Source organism: Dermacentor albipictus, chromosome 3 (assembly GCF_038994185.2).
Source record: "Dermacentor albipictus isolate Rhodes 1998 colony chromosome 3, USDA_Dalb.pri_finalv2, whole genome shotgun sequence".
Classification (NCBI taxonomy): domain Eukaryota; kingdom Metazoa; phylum Arthropoda; class Arachnida; order Ixodida; family Ixodidae; genus Dermacentor; species Dermacentor albipictus.
In genome coordinates this window covers 90,507,954-90,533,479 of record NC_091823.1, presented here as the reverse complement: position 1 = coordinate 90,533,479, position 25,526 = coordinate 90,507,954, and the positions used below count along the sequence as shown (strand labels likewise).

The following is a 25,526-nucleotide window of genomic DNA, read 5'->3' as shown; positions in this document are numbered from 1 at the left end:
ACTATCAACATCTGTTCAGGCTACAGTCGCCTGTAGAGGTTAACGAACACGCTAATATGGATAAACTATGAACGAACTAGCAGATCTCATACCACCCATGATAAGTTATGTCTTGAGAGTTACAGCAATAATACCTCAGAAACGTTCAATTAGAATAGAAGCCAACTGTATTCTTCCACGTGTGCCATCATAAAGTATGAAACCGTTTTGTCCAGATACAGTTACTCAGTGCGCACGTTCAGTCGCTTGTTTTTTCTCAGAATTACAATACAGAGAATTAATGGCTAAGTTGCTGTTTTTTTTTTTCAGTAGTTTGACCATACCTTCTTCGTTCTTGTAACAGTGCGTGATGTCCTCGGCATCTCCCATGCCATCCTGGATCTTAACGTTTGCTTTCTTCGTCAACACTCCCAGGCCAACACTGCAAATAAAGTTTCAAGGAGAAGAATATGGAATGAGACAACCAAAGCTGTGTCACGGGAAGGTATACCATTTTAATGCCTGCGTCAGCCACATATATCGTATAGCTTACAAGCGTCAAACCAACTGGAAGATGAGAGCAAAATATAAATGGCCACGAAATGCAAATTTTGTGCCAGCGTTAACTGCGGCCGTTGCTCCCTCATTTGATTATAGCAGCAAGTTGCTTCTTGTTCGTATGAGTTACTGTTACGATTTCTTTGTCGCTATGGCAACCTCACGCGTGGACCAAGACAGGCGGTGACACAGCTTCCTGTGCTAAGGTGGCACGTAGGTACTGCCGCCGAATAGGAGGTCCATTTGATATTTTATTGCATAACTGGCTTCAAACAATGAATGCATGTGGCATATTAAGGTGCCCTTCTATTTCGATAAATTCGCGCTGTTTATAACATGGAGGCGTGCATTTGGTTTCGTTAAAATTGATTTTGGTACACAGGCTACTACACTGGAATCACCGGTTTGGCAATCCTCTGGGATCGCATTTACTGCCACGATAGGGCTTACAACATCAAGGAGAGAAGCTAGTTCTAGGCGGTAACGGTGATGTCACGTTTGAATAACTGCGCTAATGCTAATGTTGTTTTTTTATGTACTGCTAGTGCTTTACGACTGTTATGATCGTTTAAAAACTTCGAGAAAACCTCCCCTCAGTTTCCCGAAGCAACTACGTAGGTTGCATGCGGTCGCTTCACTTTTCGCATGGCCATGCACTAAAAGTACGGCGAGTTATCATGAGGTAATGATGGTATAGTAGTGGTGCAGCAGGCAGCGCTAGCCTGGCCTGCTTAACTGGCGCTTGCTTTACCCGAGTACCTCTCACGCTACTAGCGCGTGTGTTTCACGAGACGTTCAACAACTCGGTGTACCGGGGGACGATGAGCACCCGATAACAGCGAGAATCATCACTCGTAAATGCAAAAGACACGTGCGAGTTCAGCGTGACGCGCGCCCTGACAAATGCAGGCTAAGGGCGATATTTTGTAACAGTTGTTTTCCTCAGATTCTGTTCTACCCATATCACATGCCCATTGTGGTAACCTATCCCGGCGATAACGGGGGCATGGCTTCGTGCGAGCCAATGACCTAGCACGAGAATAATTTTTACATAATAGGGCCCTTGACTGTCTGTCGCCGAGCGGTGGCAGGAGTAGTGCGGGATCCCTCAGTTGATCGCGTGCGCCGGGAACAATGCATCACTTACGACACATAAAACCTGTAATATATCTTTGTAGCCGTGCAAATACATGACTACAGAGTGTCATTGACAGTGTTGCTTGGTGAGGTAATAAGCTTCGTACTCGCAAGAACGGCACGCCAGCGGAGCTCGCCATGCATGTTTACGTGTTTTGTCATAGCGTGCCGCAGTACCCACTTGGAAGTAGACGAAGGCGTATAGTTACCCTGACTGTCACTTTGGGTTAAAAAGATAGTATAAGCGAGGGATGAATGAAATCTGCTTCGCAGACTAGTAAAATACGGCCCGCAGATTATTGGCGTAATCGTACGTGTAAAAGAGCGAACAAAACAAACATAAAATTTTGTGGTTAAGGAAATATATAAAAATTTAAACGCCAGTAAACACGAATTCCGGATTTGCCGAGCCGACAATAGACGCAGCTGGAAGGTAAAAAGTCGTGGCACCAGCCTCCATACCACCTCAAAGCCTTTAACAGACATCCATCCGTCGATGCATGGTTCGTGCGGACGCACCAGTAGATGCCGTCCAGCGCCTTGCATCTTGGCGAGGCTCCGACCCATCAGTCGATCGCACCGCAATCATGTGTCTTTTTCGAAATTCAGAAAGCAGCTGAGAATTTCATGGTAGGAGCCATGGCGGTAGTGATTTTCTGTTCACGAGTGTTAATGAATCTGTTGCAATGGAAAAATCTGCCCCGCTGACAGTTCCGCACAGTACAAGGCGTAAACATAAAGTATGCATCCAAGACAAAAACAGACAGATTAGCTGGTGTGGGTGTATAAATGAAACAAGCATATCACGAAACCACGAAATGACAAACGAACGTCAAGGACGAGGGAAAGGATGCTGGAGTTTTCGATATGGTGTTTTTCACTGCAGTCGCAAGCGCCGAGGTAAGCGTGTTGCCGAGACAAACGCCAGCCCTTGTGAGTGACACCTTCAAGCAGTTCCAAGTGCTCCCCTATACACCCGCAAGGAGAGCGCCAATTGTTACTTAAACAAAACAAGTCAGACTTACTGATACGTTAGTGTCTTGTTTCGAGTCCAACCGAAGGCAGCTTCCGGGTCTTCTTTCCAGTGGATGATGTCGGCGTTCACCTCGGCGAACACGAATGGCGAGTCGTACATGTAGCCTATCTCGCCCTTCTTGACGGCCATCACTGAGCACGGGCCGACTTGGTAGTAGCCTGTGTGAACAAGGGAGCTTCAGTGAAGTGCTGGCACTCTCACCGTCAGCGCTTTTATTTTATTTTTGCAGTTCTTACGACTAGCTTATAACGAAATCAACCAGCGGTTATAAGGAAGTTAGCAAGACTGATTTTTTTTTTTTTTAGGCGTATGGAACATAAATCTCTAGCTGCACGAAGAGTGCCCGTAGAAGTTTCTCATGCTAATCTTCGCACCATCGCTGGTTTCCTGCGGTGTAGCGTCAATAGCCTGCCATCCGCCGTAGCCCGGTGGGAGGTCCTTCCTTGCCATCCACACTTCGTTCCACACGTGGAAATTCCTGAAGGATGAAAATGAAAAAAAGTCTTCACTCTGTGCAGTCCTATGTTCTTATTCCGAAGTTTAGTTACATGGCCGCTGAAAAACGTGCGCATTTTAAGATATAACAAAACAGCATTTCAGCTTTCAGGCAGTAAAGGAAACGTGTCCGTGCAATCAATAAAGACCCCAGTTTCTGTTGCCCAACTTTTGAGTTACAGGAACGTTATGAATCTGCCTGAATACGTGATTACGACACATTAGTACAAGTACGCATCTCTGGAATGTGTCTTCTGAAATTACTCAAAAAGCTGGCACCGTTTGTACCGATCTAGGGTTGAGCATATACTCACCATATAGAATCCCTGGAGTACTTCTTCAGTTCCTCGCCTTCCTTGTCGAAGTAACGGTCGATGGTAATACTCTCGTCGGTGTCGTGAGCAGACGCATAACAAGTAACCGGACGGCATGGAATACCGAGCGCACGACACACTGTAATATTGGCAAAAAAGAGAAAGAGCGAATTTTTGTGTGAAGAGTGTCATGACCGTACTCAGCAATCATTTCTTTAGCTTTGACACAGTGGTTATTGACAACCAAATTTGTGATAAGGTAATGACTTTTAATCAAGTAGTACTGGTTTTAATCAACTGGGCGAGTTTGAGTAGCACTGCCTCCGAACAGTGAACATTCACCAACTCGCCAAGTGTTTTATTCTGAAAAAAAAATTGACAACCCAACGACATTCAAATTAAATGTTTTTGCTTTGCTCTTAGCCAGGCGCCGCTTCAATTTATATGGTGGCAAGTCAACCGTATTGTTTCGGGCAGAAGGGATAAACTGCGGGCGCGTAAACGCACTGCTTCCATGAAGCCGTCGGCTTGCTCACCGGTGTTGCAGACGCCAGAGAAAACCCAACACTGCCCGTAGTTGACGGAGGTGCCACCACTTTTGACGTATTGCTCGAGGATTGCGCTACTTCCAGTCCACATCCAGGGCGCTGTGCCGTCGTCGTAGTTGCCAGACCAGTTGCCAGTGACGATGCCGTCGTCGTCAGCACTGTTCACCTGCGTTAAGGTCGAACGCCCCGTGGTTTGAGTACAGTACGGGTGTGGTGCTCGAGAAGTCCGCGGCGAATATTGGCGATTAGTGCGCTATCATTAGGAGTGTAAAAGTGGAAAAACGTTTGTGACGTGTGAGAGGCCGGTCACGTGGTAGAGGTAGACAGGGGAAGCTGAGAAGAGCGTATACATACATATATTAGAGAGAGAGCATAGTCCTTTGATTGAGATGTTTTCTTTACTCGATGTTCCGGCCAGAGGACCGGTCTTCATCAAGAGTGTGCATATGAGGTTACAGGAGGGTTCTACTCATACAATTTTAGCTGCGGGCGGCGCCAGAACGAGTTCTGGTATCTAATTCTGGTCGGTTTGCACATATAGTATAGTAAAGGATAAACAACTCGAACAAAGCGATAAGGAAGTGATAACGAAGCCGGAGTAGGCAGGAATGCATTGTGTTTAGAAGTGGTTGGCATCTTGAGAGGCGGTTGGTATCTTTGTCTATTTTGTAAGCTGTACATTGTTCAAGCAATAAAAGCAAAAAAAGAAAAGGGCACGCTATGTTTACGAAGTGGACGCAGGTGTGTCTGCCAGAGCGCGTTTCTGGCCTCTAGCAAGTTTTCCTGAATAAATTTCAGCGAAATTCATTTTGTTGTTGGTTTTATACGTTCTTCAATTGTTTGTAATTTGTTGAATTGTTGATCAAGCTAATTAGCATTAGAGAAACACAAAGGACTTCTTTTAGCAACTAGTGAAACTGCTGTGCAATAGCGAAAGAGAGCTTCTTATTGTGATAGAAATTATATGGACACTCCAGGCAGATTTCTGCGGTTGCCGTCACTGTGAGGTTCCGTATAAAGCTCAAAGGCGATAAAATTGTCGCCGTGCGCCTTGTGCTGTATGTGCGAGTGAAAGCGTGAAAGCAGGCGAGGGAAGCGGGAAGGAAGCGCGGCGTCTTCCATCGCGCGCAAGGATTCTGGGGGAGGGTAGGCAGGGGGGAGGGCGTTCTATTCCAACCGCTGTATCTTGAGAGCTATCTGCGATGGGGACAAAGACCGGCCACGTGCTGTGTTTTCGCGGCTTAGTTCACGTTGATGCGAGATGCAGCGCGAAAGTCAATTCGCTCGCTGCAGCTGCCGCGATTCTTAACTGCAGCGTCTTGACAGCGAGTTTCCGTTGTCATCGAGTGAGATGGGTTCACGTTTGCTTGTGCGCGCGTGACACTGTGCTTGTTGATTTAGTTATTATTCGTATGTTTACAAGTTTATACGGCCGATAAAACTACTATCCTTAATTCGTATAGGTAGCTGTCCATTAATTTGCTAACGGAATAGACGCTTCACCTTTCGGCCGAAACTGCTGCATTTTTGTTGCTTAGCGGATACACAAGTGACTCGTAAGTGGACAAACCCGCACTTTTTCCAAGAGGAATTCCCAAAAAATGTGTGAACCTCTATGTTAATATTGATATTACGAATGTTCATAAGGAGCGCCTAGGCGAGCAATGATCCAAACAGTAACGAGAAATCAAATTTTCCCATTTTCTTTGTTCTTGCGTTTATTGATTACTTTGTTTACAATGGCCTCAGTTCCATTTCTTTTTCAACCTTTGAGTGTGCTGATTGTTTTATTTTCGCTTGCTCACCAGAAGTTCTAATGCGTACAACGAAACAAAGTAAAAGCGTAATTTCATATTTGCCACGCTTAAAAAAGTTCGGTTTTATTACTTGGAACTGCAGCCTAATTGTTATTATATTAAACAGCGGTGGCTTTTATTGATTATTTTATCTCTCGACATGTACTTATACGGCCATAGACGATATTACAAAGCTAGCTACCCTCCATAAAGTACGTAAATGCGCTGCATTATTGCGTGGAGGTTGTCAAACTTTCCTTTCAGCACCCGCAAGTCGTGTGAAGCATTAAGAATAGTATCAGGTAATTTTAGCTCAAACACCTTAATCTTAAGCTTTACTCTCGCCATGACCGCAAAACTGGACTAGGTTTTATGTTGTAAGCGATCTCGTCGTCCTAAAAATCATTTCAAATGGGGCCTAGCGATAGCGCGAAGGTGCTGGGACCAAATAGTGATATGGACACGTACATATCCATATTCTAAGCAACGCGGCTGTACTACAGTGAATCACATTGTGTGTCTTGTAGTTAAACGCAGCGTTACCATAACAACCAGGTAATCATACTGAAATTTTCCTGCACCAAACAATAAAAGCAAGTAGCTAGAGAACTGAAGGATGGCCCTTAAATTACAATTTTGCTGCTAAGCGCGTACTTTTTATTCGCAACAGAAACGAGTCTGTGTTGTTTATCTCATGCATATGAACAAACATACAAAGAAAAGAAAAGAAAAGAAAGAAAGAAAGAAAGAAAGAAAGAAAGAAAGAAAGAAAGAAAGAAAGAAAGAAAGAAAGAAAGAAAGAAAGAAAGAAAGAAAGAAAGAAAGAAAGAAAGAAAGAAAGAAAGAGAAACGAACTAACTAGCAAGCAAACACACTCCCGATGTGACGTGACAATGCAGAGGCAGCCGTATTTGGTATGCCACAGACAATGCACCAACAGAAGTAACTGCTTGTGCTGTGGTTCTATTCTGTACCGCAAAATCGGTGTTAAAAAAAATAAAATAAATAATAAAAAATACCGTGTTCCTGGATTACTCGGTTTATATTTGCAGGTTTTAACAAGCGCACGTTTTCAGACGAGCGCGAACGAGAAATACCTTCATGAAGGGCTCGTGTCGTGAATCTGTGTCACGTTCGTCGCTGTCTTAAAATGTGCGCTTGGTAAAACATGCGTGTTCGGTGTCAAAGACGTAGCAGAGTGAGTAGTTAAAGAGAGATATGTTTATAAAGATGTTTGTCAGACATTTGGGGCGGCGTCTCGTGTCCGTTGAAATTGAGCAATGTTCCGCGCTTTTCTGTGTATAGCCCTGCATATGGGTGGCCTTATCGAGGCCTCGTTTGAAGTTCAGTGAACTACTGTACCTACGCGACCGGGGCAGCACAGGAAAAGCGACCTCTTTTTCTGTGTGGAATACGTCGCTATGTGGTGGCTAGGGCAAGAGGTCGCCTTCTATCTTCAATGCGTTGTAGATTCTCGGCGGCTGGTGAAAATGGAGACGGAACAAACAAGATAACTTTTGACTAAAGCGGGACGACTGCCTACGGAAGAGCTAAGCGTTGTAGAATTTTCTGATTACGGCAACATGTGCTACTGCTGCAGATGAAGGTGCTGCAGCGAGGCAAAAAGAATGACAAAAAGAAAAATATTTAAAAAATTAGCAACTTGAGACTGATGGATGAAGCGTGTCACTACCGCAAGTGTCCTTCGACAAACACTGTTGTTTCGTTCTCGGATAGGTAAACAGCTCAATTTGGTGCCAAGTTTCTTATTCCTTATCTGCCATTAACTGAAGTGACATCAGCATGCCTAAATTAAACAATGGTCTTATTTAATGCTTTAAAGAACGTCTGGATTTACTGATGCTGTGTGGCATGCACTCTCAGGTGCGCGTGACCTCATTTTCAAATTATGTGCCGTATCAGTGGTTAGTACGGCATTGTTACCTCTAATGCGCATCGATGGCACACGCTCACTTTTGCATACACGCGACCCCGACCGTCGACTACGTAGCCCTCCCCCTTGCCCATTTCGTGTCAGCGCACAGTTTACACTGCCACTTAAACTTTTACAGCGAGGCTGTTTATGCGCACCCTGCGCCGTCGTTGTCGGAGTTCGCTAAAAAGGGACCACGTGACTAGCGGGTGAGGAGAACAAGAGCTCAACATGCAGGGGGAAAGGGGTCGGAGTGATCCCCTTCTCCCTGTGAGAATGCTATCTTATGCTAAAATCTTATACGGTTGTCGCACGGTGCATTTTCGGCGATACAGCCTGATCGGCGTCGAATTTATCGACGATTGGTTCCACCCTGCCGCGAGAGAAACACTTGTTACGTTGGTGATTTGCGGCCAACGAACAGCGCCCAGCGACTGAAACGCGATACTAGGAGCGCGCGGCTGCCGGCACTTCTGGCTGGTGCAAGATGTGCCGGCAGCCACGTCAATCGTCAAACCAATCCAACCAATCCGCGAAACCTCGCTCTCATTACTGGCGCGCAAAAAAGGGGCGGAGCAACTTGCACGCTAAAGAAAGAGCACGGCGAAAGACAGACAGAAACCTCACGCGCAAAAAAAAATAAGAACACTGGGATACCTGCAAAAAAGAAGCACTCCTAAAGCATGGTCACCACGCGAAGCACGTAAAAGCGAAAATGAGGGAAATGAAAAGTGAAACAAAAGAATTACATTACAGACGGCTTGCGAAATTTAACTTGCATGGTGTAACGCTCGGTCAGCTTCGCCGTTCGACAATCTTCACGGACTGGAAGAAGCCCGTGTCGCAGAAAACACCGCGTCGGCGTCCGGCGTCGGACATCGCTTCGCCAAGAAAAAAACATTTCGAACCACGCGTATCCAGGCCCCATTTGACGCAAGGAATTTACTGAACTAATTGAATTTCTCAAGGTAAAATATGTGGCAAAATCGTAAAGTACGACTTACAGATAACCTACAGGCATGATATCTCTCGTATTGTAATTTGACTATACGAGAAAACATAATTATGTTACGCAAAAACTCAAAGCAACCCCTTTTCCAGCGTTTCTACATTTCACAGACCGGCCTCGGCGTCCGCCATTTGCGCGCCCCGGCGCGCGGATGTCTTGGGGTCCACGGAGCGGCGCGCCCGGTTCCTCGTAATACCTCCCACTGGCGCTCGCCTCAGCCGCATCGCGGCCCACGCAAGAGGCCACGTTTCTACCACAAAGCCCGCCTTCGAGCATAGCGCTCGCAGCCAGCGTTTCCCGGTAAACATTACGGCTACATAAGCTGTAGTTGCAGGGAAGCGTGAGAAGCAATCAGGGATCTTTTAATGCTGTCACGTTCCACTCTTAAACGCGAAGCGTAAGCGTCCTCCATTTTTTTTTATTTGGGTGATAGCCACTGCTGAGCGCTTATTAGACCAATACAGCGGCAAGAAGAAAGTGGACGCAGTTAAAGAGATGGTATTGAAAGCGAACAACAGTGGTCAAACCAGGAACCAAGCTGGAGCTAACGTCTCGTGAGGGCAACAACCCGTTCTTGTCCTGACGAAGACAACCAAGTTTTTGGACAACAATCAATTTGTTGGCTATGACCCTTGTCATCCCCTTGTCGAAGCGTTGGCTCCAGGATGAGACATTACCTGTTCGACCATTGTTGGTTAGTGGTTGTTCCTTGGTCACACATACAGTGTGAACAGAGAACGTGTATGGGCTCCGAAATGTCTCTGTGTTTTTTACCTTGTTTTGGCTAGTGACCGCCACTTATTCTTTTCCTTCTACTCCCCCTTAACCCTTCGCCCTGCGCAGGGTAGCCAACCGAAACTACCTGTGGTTAACCTCCCTGCCTTTCTTTGCATTATTTTTTCTTTCTCTTTTTTTTATCATAAATCAAGTAAGGGGTCGAGTAGCACACTGGTGGTATAAAAATTACAAACAGGGATAAGGCTCCTCAGAAAGGCTTCCCAACGTTTCGATAGAGGACATATCTTCGTCGAAAGCGGTAGGTCCTCCTATCGAAACATTGACCAGCCTTTCTGAGGCACATTTTACCTGTCTGTAAATGTTATACCGCAATTCTTCATCATGGTATTTGACCAGACGTAGTTTCGTTGAACTCTTGACTACATTGACTGTACTGTATGATTTTGAAAATTCTAATATACAACTAGTGGAACATCCAAATGTGCAAAAAATATCGAAGCTTTATCTTGTGCGCGACCTGCGCAGGTAATAGTAGTGGTATACGCTTACCACTGCGGAGATTGCGCGGACCACTTTCACCGGATTGGCCCTGGCGGCGTAACTGAGCTTGGACTTGTCCAGGACGAGCGAGCACGCGGGCAGGACCATGTCTCCAAACTGGAAGATTGACATGCAAAAAAGTGAGCGGACGCACTGCGACACACAAGTTTCACGTTCTGAGACGCTGGAAACGGCCTCATTACATTCATGCCTGCAAAACACGTTTTCCTCTCGAGCGTACTCGTTTTTCGTATTCGTACAATATATATTTTCACAGCTTTCACGTGAGTGCGACAGATAAGTGTTTTCTTCTTTGCAGACCAATGTCACGACTCCAGCCTTCATCAGACAGAGCCGTGCGCTAGAGATTGTAACGCAAACCCGTGACCGTCATTCGTGTGCCGCTCTAACTGTCGCAAGATGCCGGTAATGTTTGATTCAGCATTGCCGTCATTAGACGAGAGTCAGCAATAATATTAAGAGTGGAATAACTCCAGCCGACACGCACTGTTACGTTCGTTTAGCGCGTGTCGTGAACTATTACTTGGCAAACCAAAAGTTTTGGCTCGTCAGTAATTCATATTTTCTTATTCAGATAGATGTCAAACCAGAAATGCTCTAGTCTCATTAGACAACCACTTAACTAAATTGAATTAAATTTGCTGCATTTAAGAGAGAGAACTAGATTTTATCTATTGCTACAAGCATCATCTTGATTTATGGCCACTAATATACAAAAGAAAATTGCCGGAAATTGGCAGACATGAAAGAAAAGAAAAAAATGAAGCTTAAAGCTCCGTAACTCGGTGTCAAGAACAGATGTCTCAGTTCTGTGAACTGTATCTGTTACATTTTTTAAAGTGGACAAATATAATGGGTTAACTTACAGCTTACGCACTGCATTATAGCTATGCATTTATTGCATTGTTTACGCGAGGTTCTCGAAATTCCTACTCACTGGATTAGTGATCAATTGCAGAAGGAGCGTAATATATCAATTATTTCAACTTTCAAAAGTTAGATGCCCCACTAGAGGCTGTTGACGGAATTGGGACATAGTTTTTTAACACCGTATAACAGAGTTCCTCTCTAGGTTCTTTTTCGTAAGTTTCTGTTTTAATCTATTTTTGCAAAAGAAGAAATATATGGGGTATAACGTTGCAAAACCACTTTCTGATTATGAGGCACACCGTAGTAGCGGACTCCAGAAATTTTGACCACCTGTGGTCCTTGAACATACACCTAAATCTAAGTACCCGACTGTTTTCGCATTTCGCCCCCATCGAAATGCGGCCGCCGTGGCCGGGATTCGATCCCGCGACCTTGTGCTCAGCAGCCTAACACCAAAGCCACTGAGCAACCACGGCGAGTTTTTGTAACGGAACTGACAGCCCAAATAGTGAGTGCTTACAGGCTTAAAAAGTGCTGATCCCTACAATCGCTTGATTTAATGTTTTAATACTATCAATATTGCTCAGTATTCGAACGAAATTTTGGACTTATTCAACCCCACGTATTTTATGCACGTGACCTTCCCTGAACGGATTCATGATGTCTTTCTTATTTCTCGAAGGATTAACGATGTCTTGTTCTCAAAGGTTAAGCTTTGGAAATTTCTACCGGTGCATTAATATTTCAAGTACTACTATTTACTTCAGCAATTTTAAGCAACCTGCACATGCCTACCTGACCGAAAATCCACTGCCGGCCCTCTCGTTGCTTCCAGGACCCCATGTAAATCTTGCCAACATCATTTAGCACATACTCTCGTCGCCAGTCTTCGTTATCCATGTACACCATGTCATCTGGAAGAACGTGCGGAGGTTAGCAAAAAATGAAAGGTCAATACTTTCTGTCGATGATATAGCGAGTTCTCTTATTTTCCTGTCGACAAATCGAATGTCGACAAGGAGTTGACACTGTTTATTCTTTTTCATGACCACATCATTCTGCCACAACCTTTCCAGTTAACTATATTGGTCTGTTTGTGTGTAGGTACGTTATGAAAAAAAATTAGGGCAGTACGGACTGCGAATGTCTATTACTCTCTTTTAAGTTCTCAGACTTGCATCCACCGGTGGTATATACCAAGTAAATGGATAATTTAGCCTGAGTTGTGAATGATGTTTACACAGGCCTACTTTATATATATGTATATATATTCCAGAAAGGTAACGTGCGTTTCCCAACAACTGTGTCAACTTCCCAGACAGAAGCGCCGAAAGCAATAATCAATCAATGAATCAATTGATTGAAAAATTTTTATTTTAACCTTTCCAGGTACAGCCCTAATGTCTGTATGCTAGCGCACGGGTACAAAACAAGAAAGTGAGCGAGAGAGAGGACAATGGAAACAATAAGAAAATGTAAATAAAAGGAGAGAAAAGGTGCAAGGACAAAAAGTTAGACATTTCAACATAATATAAAAAACACATTAAATGTAAGAGGATAATTATTAAAGAGCATTAACCTTCGAAAGAATGTAAGATAATTTCGACGTGTATAATATTTGAACGGTGGTTGTATCATACCGGCGCTAGTAAGGCGATGACGGTATTATATAGTTTACTTAATAACACTTTTGAACCCATTTGATGATGTGATTGTTGGATTTAACGGTACCATTCTAGACCGCCGACGTGTATCCAAAATCAGGAAAACATGTATATGTAGAGCTTGAGGGAAGGTTTTGGAGAAGTGAATTAGCTTGATAGTCTGCAAGTAAAACTGCGAGAGCTTTGACTCCTCATTGCAATGCAATCACCATGATCAGAAATGATTATGAGGATTTATCGGAGTACGCAAAAGTAGTTGATATCAAGGATCTTGCATAACGGTACAGTATGCAAGGATTAGAAAATATTTGCTATATGCAAATTAAAGCCCTAGCATTGGTCTCAGTAGCATTTAAAGTGAGGTCATTGTTTTTACATCAATAAGAAAAAAACAGGTCTGACTACAGTATATGACAGTCATCAATAGTGCGAATTTCCTTTAAAAAAGTCGCATCTTCGCCGGAAAGCCAAACATTGATAACGATAGCAAATTACTCGGCATGTGATAGCAAAGACATGCTATAGTTTTGTGACAGCAATGTATTAGACCAATAAATGCTCATAGTTTTACGGGCAGTGTAAATTACAGTAAACATTCGCTAAACAGGCCTGATTTCTCGCGCCCGAAGAATCTCATGAACATAATTCACTCGATGACAGAAAGCACTCGCTGTCACAATGCTTGTGTGGTGAAGAGCGCCGGCAAATGAGAGCGCGCATGCTTGTTACAAAACGAATGTACGGTGTTGCAACCTCCTTCAACCGTTCAGCTGTGTCGCGTCTCGAAAACTCAGCAGATGACGTGACTCCTAACACTAGGGGCGCCGAAAGGCAATGCGCGTGAAGCCACCAGCTCTTTCTGCTCTCCCGCGCACCCGCAGCAGATCACGTGACCACTAACACACGGCACAGGAGCCGCTCATCCTTCTCACACTTATAATTTTCTCGGGGCAGCCCGAAGGCGACAACAGCGGCACTCGCAGATCACGTGACCTCCAAACATGGCACGCTGGCACCGTATACGCGCTCGGCCGCGCACGCAGCTCGGTCATGGTCACCTGAATTTTATGCGACATTGAGCCCGAGGGCAGACAACGCGCATCAAATCACCAGTTTAAACACGTCTTTTCGTCTCGCACTCGCCCATGCAGCATATCGTGAGACCACCAATACACGGCACGTGGGCCGCACATTCTCCTCGCATTTAAGCTTTACTCAGGACATCACAGAGCCGCGACGATGGCGGCTCTGACGGCGACAGCGACAACGCGCATCGGGTGTTCATATAATTAAATCTTGCTCCCAGTGACATACGTATGGTGGAGTAGAAGAAAGAAAGAATGGCGGAGAGTGGAAAAAGACACCATTATTACTAAGAACAGCATAACGATGACAACAACAACAACAACAACAACAACAATAATAATAATAATAATAATAATAATAATAATAATAATAATAATAATAATAATAATAATAATAATAATAATAATAATAATGCCAAATCGCGGAAGACGCAGTCGCACAAGAAGTGTCTATGCTACCATAATTTTGAATCTGCCTCTTTCGGCTCGGTGGCAGAGATGCGCAGGAGACGTACCTTTGCACCACGGATTGAACAGCACGTAGATGTCGGACGGATGTCGGTACTTGTCCCTGGCCTCCGGGTCGGCGCGCGACCGGCTAAGCACGGCCAACCGCCACAGGCCCACGCTCACGTTGGCCGGAACGAACACCTGGAGGGACATGATGGCGCGGTCGTGGTGCGTGACGCGCACGTCCCAGCTCTGTGGAGACCGGCTGAAGTCGCCCTTGGTGTCCGGCACGCGCAGGCTCACGAAGGTCCCCTTGCTTAACTCGGGATTGGGACCTGCGCCGCCGCCAGCCGGCAAACAGGCTCAAATCGTCAAGCTCTCACGGCAACGCACTGGAAATAGGTTTGCGAGTGCAGCCCTCGCGATGGCCCACCGCACGAACACTGCTTTTAGCTGGTGTCAATCTATGCGGCAACCATGCGACATTTCCAGGGACCACAGGTGGGCGAACGACTACACCTCAAACTGCAATCACGGTTGACGATGTCGCTCAGCCTTATCTCACGATATCGAGATGCTTTCAAGAAACATCACCTCAGCTCTCAGCGGTTTTCATTGAGCCCACCTCGACCCTATCATTGAGATCGAGTTCTCGAACTCAACATCACTTCATTAGTTCGGAACTTGAGAATCGGGGACTAAATGTTGTATGTACTTATTTTTTTGTGTGTGTTTGTTAACATGTCTTGAAGCCTCTCACACAGGTGATTTAAATCCATTATTCAACAAATTAAATACAATGATCCCATAAAAAAGTTTGTTCAGTATATGAGGTTCCAGCTGCCTAAGTATGCTCATTCAAGGATATCTACATGTAAGCATATATAAAGATCGCAGAAATCAGCTTGGCGCCTCCTTGGCCATACTTGGCCCTTGCGCCACAAAGCACCAATTCAGCATATTCAGATGTCAGAAGTCGCATAAGTTGGCTCATTAAATAGCGTAGGCACCTTCATTTAGGAGGCACAGATGGAGGCACCTTCATTTAGGAGGCACAGAGCTACAAAAGAGTATGACTTCAAAAGTCCGACGCAGCCAGCTTTCGAGGCCGGTCTCGAAGCCAGACATCAATTTGAAGTCGAAATTCCTGACCTCACAGAATATCTAGCAGATCCCGATCTCACCTCACTCTGTGAAGTTGAGAGGTCGTCCCCTTTGCCAGGCACTGACATCAGAGTACTTGTGTTGAGCGCATCGCGAGGCGGGTTCATGACTTCTTGGAGGGAGGTCAACTGAAGCTTGGTCTGTACTGTACTGACAGCGGCTTGCGGAGAACCGCGACTGCTTCCTGCACTTCTGAGCCGTAGTTTAATGTAGTAAAAGCGTGATTAGCCCTTTCGCAGCGTAGAAGCGATTTCGTTAATAATACGTTGCGCATCACGATTGGTTAATATCTGCTCTTACGCTTAGTTCTATAGCCTAAGAACGCTTTTGTGAATGCGGGACAATACTGCGGTATGGAGCCAACAATATTGTGACCTTAAGTTTATTTCCCTTGAGGTGTTCTGTCTTAACGAGTTGGAATTGGAGTCCTTCCAGTCTACACGGTAGCTTCGTCTTCTCAAGTTGTTTTTGTGTGCGAAAAAAAAATTCCACCACATTTGGTCGATTTTCCATAGGCCCCCATACTTCAAACTTCGAATGCTATTTGGAGGTTTACGGGCGTAAAAAGCGGTGCCACTCATTCGTGATGTGCCAGCTAGGCGTGTTCAATATATTTCTGTCACTCCCTATTAGTTTGTAAACAACGTGTAAAAAAACTTGCGAAAAAGTAGAAAAAAAGACACGACGGCTTCTGAGCTTGCAGAATCTAGGGTGCTGGTTGTTGCCGTCCTTAATTCCTGTATCTGGACAGTGATCCGCATTATAACGAGGTGGTCATATCGGCGTTGGTCATTCGCGGACTGTTTTGAAAAGACAAGTTTTGTGAATGTGCGTGCTAGATATGTTATTTAGTGAGTGAGTGAGTGAGTGAGTGAGTGAGTGAGTGAGTGAGTGAGTGAGTGAGTGAGTGAGTGAGTGAGTGAGTGAGTGAGTGAGTGAGTGAGTGAGTGAGTGAGTGAGCGAGTGAGCGAGTGAGCGAGTGAGCGAGTGAGCGAGTGAGCGAGTGAGTGAGTGAGTGAGTGAGTGAGTGAGTGAGTGAGTGAGTGAGTGAGTGAGTGAGTGAGTGAGTGAGTGAGTGAGTGAGTGAGTGAGGGAGTGAGTTAGTGAGAGTGTCGGTCAGTTTAGTTAGTTAACGAAGACGGAAATAATGAAACATGGCTACCTGCAACGCAGCTCCCTAACGTGGCTTGAGAGCTCTTACCGATGCTGAAGTCGAGGGTGACGTCGTCGACTCCCGGCTGGTATTCACGCTTGAAGCGGAGAGCTAGAAAAAATGGTTGACCGCGGCGTATGATGAGCGGCGGGTCGCTCAGCTCCAGGGAGTCGAACATTTCCGTGTGGTGGTGCTTGGCGTTGTCCTTGGAGTAAACCTCCACGGCGTCCACCTTTATGGCATCGCCTGCACAGAGGTCGCGTACCCTTGTTTAGTGCCGAGTTCACGAATGTTTCAAGCTAATTGAGAACGCGTTTATTCACTATTGATGTTTCAAAACCGGTGTCACATTCCTGCGTAGGTTGTTTTGCTGCAGGTCACGTGGTGCCGGCAGAAAGGCGCTTGTCCTAGCTATTTCACCATCTTCAGAAATAATAAGGACACGTTGCTTTATGCTACAACGTCGTTGAATGTCATGCTAAGATTGGAGCGCATATTTATCTTTGCGCTCGACTCCTATGTCAGTACTGATCAAACCATTCAAACGCTAAAAATTCAACGGTGCTTCTTTGCTGGTTCTTAGCTACACTTTCACTTTAATCGCACTATTTTTCACGTTGAAGTGTTGGGAACGCATGACATCCATTTTTTTTTTCTTTTACTCACGTGTGTATGACAATACACTGGATGTTTATACATGTATGTATTTGAATCATTCGTGCAAAGGAACTTGGTGAGCCCGTCAGGCGCGTTGCATGGGACGTTTTACTACTTTTTGCGGGTCACCACAAGAATTCGTGTTAAAATCCTTCCTCGTAAACAGCAAGACCATACTTCAGCACAAGCTCAGAAAGCACATTCGTGGCTCTTACGTATTAATCGACCTTTATACTTTTCACATTTGAAAGGTGTCATTGTAGCATATTACGCACATGTAAAAAACAATAACGACAAGTTTAACCTTAATTTTCCATAATTCAATATTGTGAGAACGTAATCGAGAATAGCACACTCGTCACGCTTCCGTATCAACATGTGTTGTAAGATACTCCTTTCCGTGCATCCGCTTACATCGATACGCAGCAAGTGGTTTAAAGAAAAAAAATAAAACAAAAGAAATCATTCAATTTCAAACGCTTTCTGTACCTAACTTGCGAGCTAACGCCCTAGCGCGAGAACCTTCCGACCAAGCGGGGCAGGTGATCGCACTTTCACACACTTATATCCCCACTTCTAGCAGAGACATCCTCACGTGTCAGAGACTCGACGGACAGTCATTCGGTTCACCTCACAAATCACTCAACAGTACGGAAGCCACCGATCTCCGTAAAGTATTAACGAACATATTCCCTCATCTTAACTGACTGAACAAAAGGTTTCCCGAAACATGCAAGGCCGAGTGCCCTTGGTGTGGTGGAAAACCAACTGTTCCACATCTCATGGGACTGTCCCGAGAAACCCGTCGAGGTAGGCAAACACCTATACGCATATACACCCTTAATAAGGAGAGGGGAAGGTGCTACTCGCCAGCTCGGATCCAGGAGAGCAACTATTTCTCATCCAACTGGTCCAGCGGGCAGCAAAGGCGAGCGGAGCCCTGGACTGAGGGCCCCGACCACATCGACTCTGACTTCTTTCGGCAAATAAAGTTTAATGAATTAATTAATTAATAATTAACTTTACTTTTTTAATGCAGCAGGTAATAGGTCTCTGCAAGCACAAATAATGTCTGCTGATTGCAGTGGTTCTGCTTGTCGATGCGTCCGTGGCGTAATAGTTTCAATATCGAGCATCTGTGCTAGAGATACTGTGTTCGAATCCTGCCTTCGGACAATTTTGGTCATGTTTATTTAATTATTTATAAATCAGCATTTTTCTTGAAACTGATCACTTTGCAAAGTCACGAAGCCATTTAAAGCCAGAAGAAAAAAAGTTTAGGCAAGTCCATGTACTACGCATCATTCCCATGGTGCTGTCCTACTTGCAGTTCTCGTAGACACGAGCGCCACAGTTCCCTCTATTATTCGTATGAAACGTGATACTGTACAATACTTGTTCACGTCAGCTAAAAGACGCCTTTGCACATGAGATACGAGCGCGCGCGAGCCTGTGTCGGTCGCGGCGATAAGGTATGGAGCCGGCCGCTTCGTTCTCTCCTGAAGTGTGTGAACGCATTGCGATATGGAGTGCGAATAAGTCGAACGGAGTACCCTTGAAAGACGATAAAGTGTTGGCGTTGTAGTGGCAAGGAGCTTCCGCAAACGCGTTGGCACAAATCACCGGCTTCTAGGCTGGTCAAAACAGCTTTGCGACAAATTACACAAACATACAAATGCGGATCTCACGGCCCCTCAAGCATTCGCAGTCACCTCGGTGCTTTCCTCGGCGCGCTGCCTCTTCGCGCTGTTTCCGCTCGTATTCCCTGCGCATGCGCTCCAGGACAGCCGCCATGTGCGCCCTGTAGGCATCCGAGTTTGGGTCGTTCAGGTGGCGCCTTCCGTGGCCAGACATGGTGGTCTGTTTGCTGCAAGAAAGAGGGTAATAAGCACGTCAGGGCCGAGCTCGCTAATTTGTAGGTGGAAAAGCTTTAATGTAAATGTTGGCGGTACACTGCCTCTGCTAAAGGAAAGATGTAATCGAGAAAAGGGCGAAACTATGTCCTTGTGAGCAATGCGAGGATGGCTAGCGAAATCCTACAATGGCTGCAGGACCCCACTAAGGCTTGCTTTCAGCGAAGGTAGCTCCAGTGTTCGCAGACCCACACATTAGCGCGGTGCCCGACCAGCCCGTAGAGTGCAACCACAGCACACGAGACATGTCATAGGGCGCCCTCTGCACATCCGGTATGCTTTACTGACAGGGCAGCTGAGTCCTGTTGAATGCTACCGGCGGCAACTTGCATGTGTTCACCACTTAACGAGTAAGTCTCATGTAACTGTCCCGCCTTGTGAATAAATGCTTGAGCTGCACGTGCCAGTCTTCTGCGCAGTGGATGCGAGTAGCCGGCTAATAATTATTGCGATTTATCGTTCTAGAGCGTCACCTCGGACAATGAGGGACGCTGCAGTTGGCTTTACCAAATGCTCCGGCTTTGTACTGACTGCACCGGGTTCTTTAACATGCGCCATTATGTAATTACATGAGCACTTTTGCTCTCTGCATGCATCGGATTACGGCAGCAGCCGCCGGAAGTAAAACCTGCAACCGCGTCTTGAACAACAGAGCGCCTTAGCCAAGAGAATGCCACCGCGGTGGGCGTTGGCTATTGGCTGTTTATGACTTCATGCAGGTGAGTTGCTATCGCAAGTAAACATAAGCATTTGAATGTGCAATCAGTTCTGGCAGCTGTATACTTGGTTGAACCAAAGCGTCCATTGCGCACTGTTTGCAATGCACTCATGATGCCATATGATGCTAGACTGTCTCGGTTAAAAGAGCCTGGCATATGAGGGAAGCACGTGGGCATTGAAGTCCGCCTTCGTTCTCTAAACGCGCACAAAAGTTTTTATTAATTTCTTTTGAAGAACGGGTAGCTTATAGCTTTTTATGCGTAAGAGGTGCCTACTATTTCCAGTGCACGTTGAAAATTGATCTAAAAGTTATTGATTATTTATGCAATTTACGCACTTCTATCCTTACTTCTTCAGCTCACTGAATACATCTGAGAAAGCGGGCTACTTAACAGCCGCCTATGCAGAGACACGAACAAGGACCAACGCTGTTTGTACATGGAAGAAAACAATGACAGCCAGAGCATCGTTCCTAAGCCTAGAGTAAAAAGTGCAAAATAAGTTTACAATGCATGTTTGCACAGGCATGACTGCAATAGCGGGTAATCGCGAAGGAACGCAGAATGGCGGACGGGAAACAGAACACACGCCCACGCCCCCCTCTTTGTTATCTCTCGCGGTAAAATCACATATGTTGACGGTACCAACATGGTCCTTTCTGCTGAGGGCGTGGGTAAACAGGTATATTGTTGATGTGCTCGTTTAGGACTTGTTGGCAGATATCTGGTTGGCACATTATTGATGCTCCGTGTATAGCAGCTAACACAGCACTGGGCCATAGGCCATCGACCGGTTCGGAGCTTGTTGCCCTCCGAGGTGCCATTGATTATATTAGCAACCAACCGGCTAATCGGTGGGCAATATTCTGTGATTCAAAGGCGGCCTTACAATGTCTTCTGTCATCTCTTCGTCGCGGGTCCTGTGAACAACTCGTATCGGAGATACGAGAACTTCACCATCACATGATTGCTAAAGGGCACGACGTCGTGTTTCAGTGGCTGCCTGGCCATTGCGGTATCTCCGGCAACGACCTCGCTGACGACGCTGCTAAGAAAGCACACGAAGGAGCAACCCTTGTTTCTATACCTTTATCGCGTACTGACGCAGCCCAACACTTAGGCAAGCTAGCGCACCGTATGACATTGGAGAAGTGGCACACACCTGATTTCACTCAACATCGATTGCATTCCCTCGATCCATCTATGCAACTGCGGCTGTTACCAGGCCTTCCGCGTAATGAGGAAACAATGTTGTGCCGCTTACGCTTGGGCGTCGCATTCACGAATGCATATACGTTTTTGATTGGCATGGCTGATAGCGCCGAGTGCAATGCCTGCGGTGTCGAAGAAACTATCGACCATCTACTGTGCTACTGCCCATCATTTGAAAATGAAAGACAAGATCTCTGCACAGCTCTCAACAAGTTAGGTAGCAAACCGTTCACCTTGAACAAGATCTTGGGACCATGGCCTCGTATATCGCAGCTACAAAAGGCCACAAAAGCGCTGCTGCGATATTTGAAAGATACAGGATTGAGTGAGCGTCTGTAATACGGACTGAGTGACTGGACGATATCCCCGGTGGACTTTCTCTTCTTTCTTTAATCTTTCCGTCCCCATTTCCCTTTCCCCAGTGTAGGGTAGCCAACCGGGCTCAGTCCTGGTTAACCTCCCTACCTTTCATTTATCATTTGCTCTCTCTCTCTCTCTCTCTCACTGGGCCATAGGGGTCAAACCTCGGCCACAAATTACGCAACATGGCAGCCATCCAAGGAAAACAGTGGTCGTTTATTGGTACGTGACCTGAAAGTCTCGTCTATGGGCTTAGGAAAAAGAAGACGAAGAACAAGAAGGAAAAAAGAAAGCCTCCAACGTGTTCTTATCTTGCGGGGAATTTGCAGGAAGGAATTTTTGGAACGAGAAGTAACGAGTCTATTCTTTGTCGTCATTTTTTTTTTTTTTACAGTTTCTTCGCTCTCTTGTGCAGCAGAGTTCTTTTCGCCTTGCCCCGATGTTTCCGTTTCTTCGTGCTGGCTCCAAACGTAAGGGGCAAGCAACGCGGTGGTTTATTTTAGGAACGCCATTATTATTATATGTTTCATGCCCTTCATGTGGCTAGACATCCTAAATAAACAGCGTCGACCCGTGCAGCTTCACTTAGCCCGGGTAGCTAAAGGCCGCTGTCTTGGCTGACCAGCACTCTTGGTCAGCAGGAGATGTTCTAGAAATACACACACAGTAGACATCCAGGCGATCCTGACCAGCGTAGCTCTGTTCTTCCAGTGAAGTGCTTTCCATCGCTCCCAGGTTAAATACTAGATGGTGCGACCCAGCGAGCTCTTTCGCACTGCCTATGAGCTTGATGTTTGGATTTGATTTGGTTTGGTTTGTAATGTCACTATTAAAAAAAAAGAAGCTCCAATTGCCTCAAGCATGATCGCATTCGAGGATGCCCCTTAAGGAATCCTAGGTTGTTCATGTCTTCGTGGATGGTTTTAATGGAAGCCGTTTAGTCCTTTGTGGGAAGTTGTGCCCGCCTATCTTTTGCCAACGGCCTGTTGGGGCTCATTGGCTTGTTAGCCGTCGTGGTTCCTAGTTTCCTCAAAGTATACGCGAGACCAAGGCATGCTCTTTTCTACATTTTAGTTTTATAAAGAACGCTGACAGTCCTGTTTAATTGCGCATCCATGAGGCAGGGCCACGTCGCAGCAAACGTAGGGCTGAGCAGCTACAATTCCCCCATCTCGGTCATGCCGCTACAGTTATATCTTGCACATATATGGTTATGCGTCGCGTTTAAATGCTTAGTTTTTCGAGTGTATGTATAGCAAGCACTCCTCTGTGCTCTTATGAGCTGTGCCTTCCTTCTGTCATTTCGTTATCTTTTTCACTATCTTTTGTTTATTTGCCTCAGTCTCACGTACGACGGTTCTTTCGAGTGCATCTGCACCCATGCAGAACGAATCCTTTTGCACATGCGCGTCTCCACCGCAATTTGCGACTTGTTTTCACTCCATAAGCAAGGCGTATGAAAGTGTTGTTAATTGTATTCAAAGGGGTACTTGAGGGGGCTGCTGTGCTTAATTCGGTAGGCAAAGGGGGTCAAATGAGCAGAGTAGACTGGTTTATAATTGCATCCGGCTGTTTAACCTCATTCGGCAGCTGACACTTGTAACGACCCTAATCGTTGATTGAAACAAATTGCTCTTTCAAGGCATACATGCTATTGACACCACGTTTAAATATGACGAACCGCAAGTGTAGCCGCCACGTAGCTGCCGAGTGCCGTCTTTTAATTACTGGTGGTTAGGCAACCTTGTCCTCAATACGCAAAGTCCCTTACAATCGTATGTCGTGTCTGTACAGCAAGGTTGAAATTTCATCTATTTGTAGAGTGGTTTAATAATGATGTCCTCTCCAATCGGAGGTCTCAAGTGACTGGCAGTGCGTTATCCCAGTTGTTTTATTTTGACTGTCCAGGAGTTTTCAACTCTGGAATCCGTAACGTGCTTTTATCTCCGGCAGGTCTCAGAACGAATGTCTGATCCGCCGCGGTGACTTAGCGGCTATGGTGCTTCGCTGCTAAGCGCGAATCCCGGCGAAATGCATAAAAGGCCCGTGTCCCATGCATTGAGGGCACGTTTAAAGATCCCCTGATAATCAAAATTAAACCGGAGTCCCCACTACGACGTGCCTCATAACCAAATTGTGATTTTGACACGTAAAACCCCCCGAATTCATTCATAGATTCACCAATATCTGGTGCAATTCAGCAGATGCTGTGGTTGAGTCTAACTTCCTGTCCAAGTGTGGCATTCTTTAAAAGGTATTTTTCTTCTGAAGTTTTCAAGTTTCAAGTTTTCAAGTTTTATTGCTTCATTCATTAGTGGCACATATATGCAGTAGAAGTTATACAGAAAGAGGTCCCACAGTTATAAACTGCAGCGGGACCTCTTGTTCTTAGTTACATAATAATATATAAATAAAAAGGCGTCAGTTGCGGTTATAAACAAAGAATGAATTACCCAATTTCTACAGTGTTAAAGTAATGTAACCTATGGCAACACACCACAACAAAAAATAAATTACATCAATAAGCAGCATAAACATGCTTCAAAGAATAGATACAGTTTACAGGGTATTAATATAAGCTCTCAGTGAACGTTGGTATGATGATAATGTAGGTGAGGATTTCACGTGAGTAGGTAAATTATTCCACATTTTCACACTAGCAAAACCAACAGTTAGTTTGCCATAGTTGCTGCGCGATTTTGGAAGTAAAAGGTTATTTTGTAAAGAGAACCTGGTAGTGTTAGGATTAGCAAGACTATTCCTGCCAATGACATAATGTAATTGTGGGTTATGAAGAAGGCGGTAAATAACGATGCTGTGGTTGTACCAGATAATTTTATTTATTGTCAGGATACGTAACTCAGTGAACATGGGGGTAACATGAGCGTTATAAGGAGCTGAAGCGATGATACGGACAGCGTTATTTTGGATGTGCTGCAAGGGAGCTATATGACAGCGATATGTAAGACCCCAAGAACTGATGCAGTAATTTAAATGGCTATAAATGAAGGCATAATACAGTGTCAGGAAAGTGTGCTTTTGAAAGTACTGTCTGGCCTTTAAAAGCACCCTGATTCCATAGGCAGCTTTCTTTTTTATGAAGTTGACATGCAAATTAAATTTTAGAAAGGAGTCTAATTGAACACCTAAAAATGAGCACTCATTAGATGGAAATATTGGGTGAGAAGCTATGTACAGTGGTAGAAGGTTATGTCGAGGTTTACTGTGTGAACTAAAAACCACAAACTTTGTTTTCTGAGGGTTAATTAGCAATTTATTTTTTTTTACACCAACTACTGACATTATTTAGTTCATCATTTAAAAGCTCAGTTAGCGTAAAGATGTCGTTATGTGAGGCGTAAATAGTGGTGTCGTCCGCGTACAAAAGACATTCTGTAGAAGTTAGGCAGTTTGGGAAATCATTAATGAAGATTAGAAATAAGAGGGGACCGAGTATGGACCCCTGTGGAACGCCAGTGTTAATTATTTTTGTGTCAGACAGCACTCCTGAAATGCAAACCTGTTGCTGTCTGTCGTATAAATAGCTGCGCAGTAGTTCCAAAGATGGACCTGTTATGCCATATGCGCCGAGTTTAGTAAAGAGAATGTTGTGATTAATGGAATCGAATGCTTTCGAGTAGTCGATAAATACAGATCCTACGAATCTGCCCCCATCAATTTCCGCTTTGATCTTGTCAGTGAGGGTGATTAAAGCTAGGTTAGTAGAATATCCAGCACGAAAACCAAACTGTCTTGGTGTTAATAATTGGAACTTATCCAAGTAATTAGATAGGCGCTGTACTAATAGTTTTTCTATTACTTTCCTGAAGCACGGCAAGATGGATATGGGCCCGTAGTTTGCTAGTAAGGTGACGTCTCCTTTTTTGTGCACAGGAATTATTTTCGACTTTTTCAAGTCACTAGGAGAAATGGCAGTTTTAAAGATTAAATTGACAACGTGACTGCAAGCTTCACATATGCTGTCAACAATTTCTTTGATATGATACGAGCATATGGTATCTAAACCAGGACTGCAATTTTTAAGATTCATAATTGTTGCTCGAACTTCACTGGGTGTAGTTGGGAAGAGATAAAATGATTGTTGTGTCAAGCGTGGCATGTGAGTGTCATTACCCCCAGGGATATCAGGCACTTTTTTTCCCCACTGAGGCTTG

General features: G+C 45.1%; 1 protein-coding gene across 1 annotated transcript in view; it reads right to left on the bottom strand.

Moving 5' to 3' along the window:
- LOC135902950 (hemocyte protein-glutamine gamma-glutamyltransferase-like) overlaps window positions 1–25,526 on the bottom strand; it is a 49,506-nt gene that overhangs the window by 7,413 nt on the left and 16,567 nt on the right. Inside the window, exons 2-11 of the mRNA XM_065433292.2 lie at window positions 18,860–19,014; window positions 16,539–16,736; window positions 14,239–14,508; window positions 11,770–11,888; window positions 10,093–10,200; window positions 4,056–4,233; window positions 3,520–3,658; window positions 3,085–3,188; window positions 2,700–2,868; window positions 324–421 (exon numbers count right to left, since the gene is read on the bottom strand). Coding sequence (XP_065289364.2) covers window positions 324–421; window positions 2,700–2,868; window positions 3,085–3,188; window positions 3,520–3,658; window positions 4,056–4,233; window positions 10,093–10,200; window positions 11,770–11,888; window positions 14,239–14,508; window positions 16,539–16,736; window positions 18,860–19,001 — 1,525 coding nt within the window. The 5' untranslated portion in view covers window positions 19,002–19,014. The remainder of the gene's footprint in view (window positions 1–323; window positions 422–2,699; window positions 2,869–3,084; window positions 3,189–3,519; window positions 3,659–4,055; window positions 4,234–10,092; window positions 10,201–11,769; window positions 11,889–14,238; window positions 14,509–16,538; window positions 16,737–18,859; window positions 19,015–25,526) is intronic.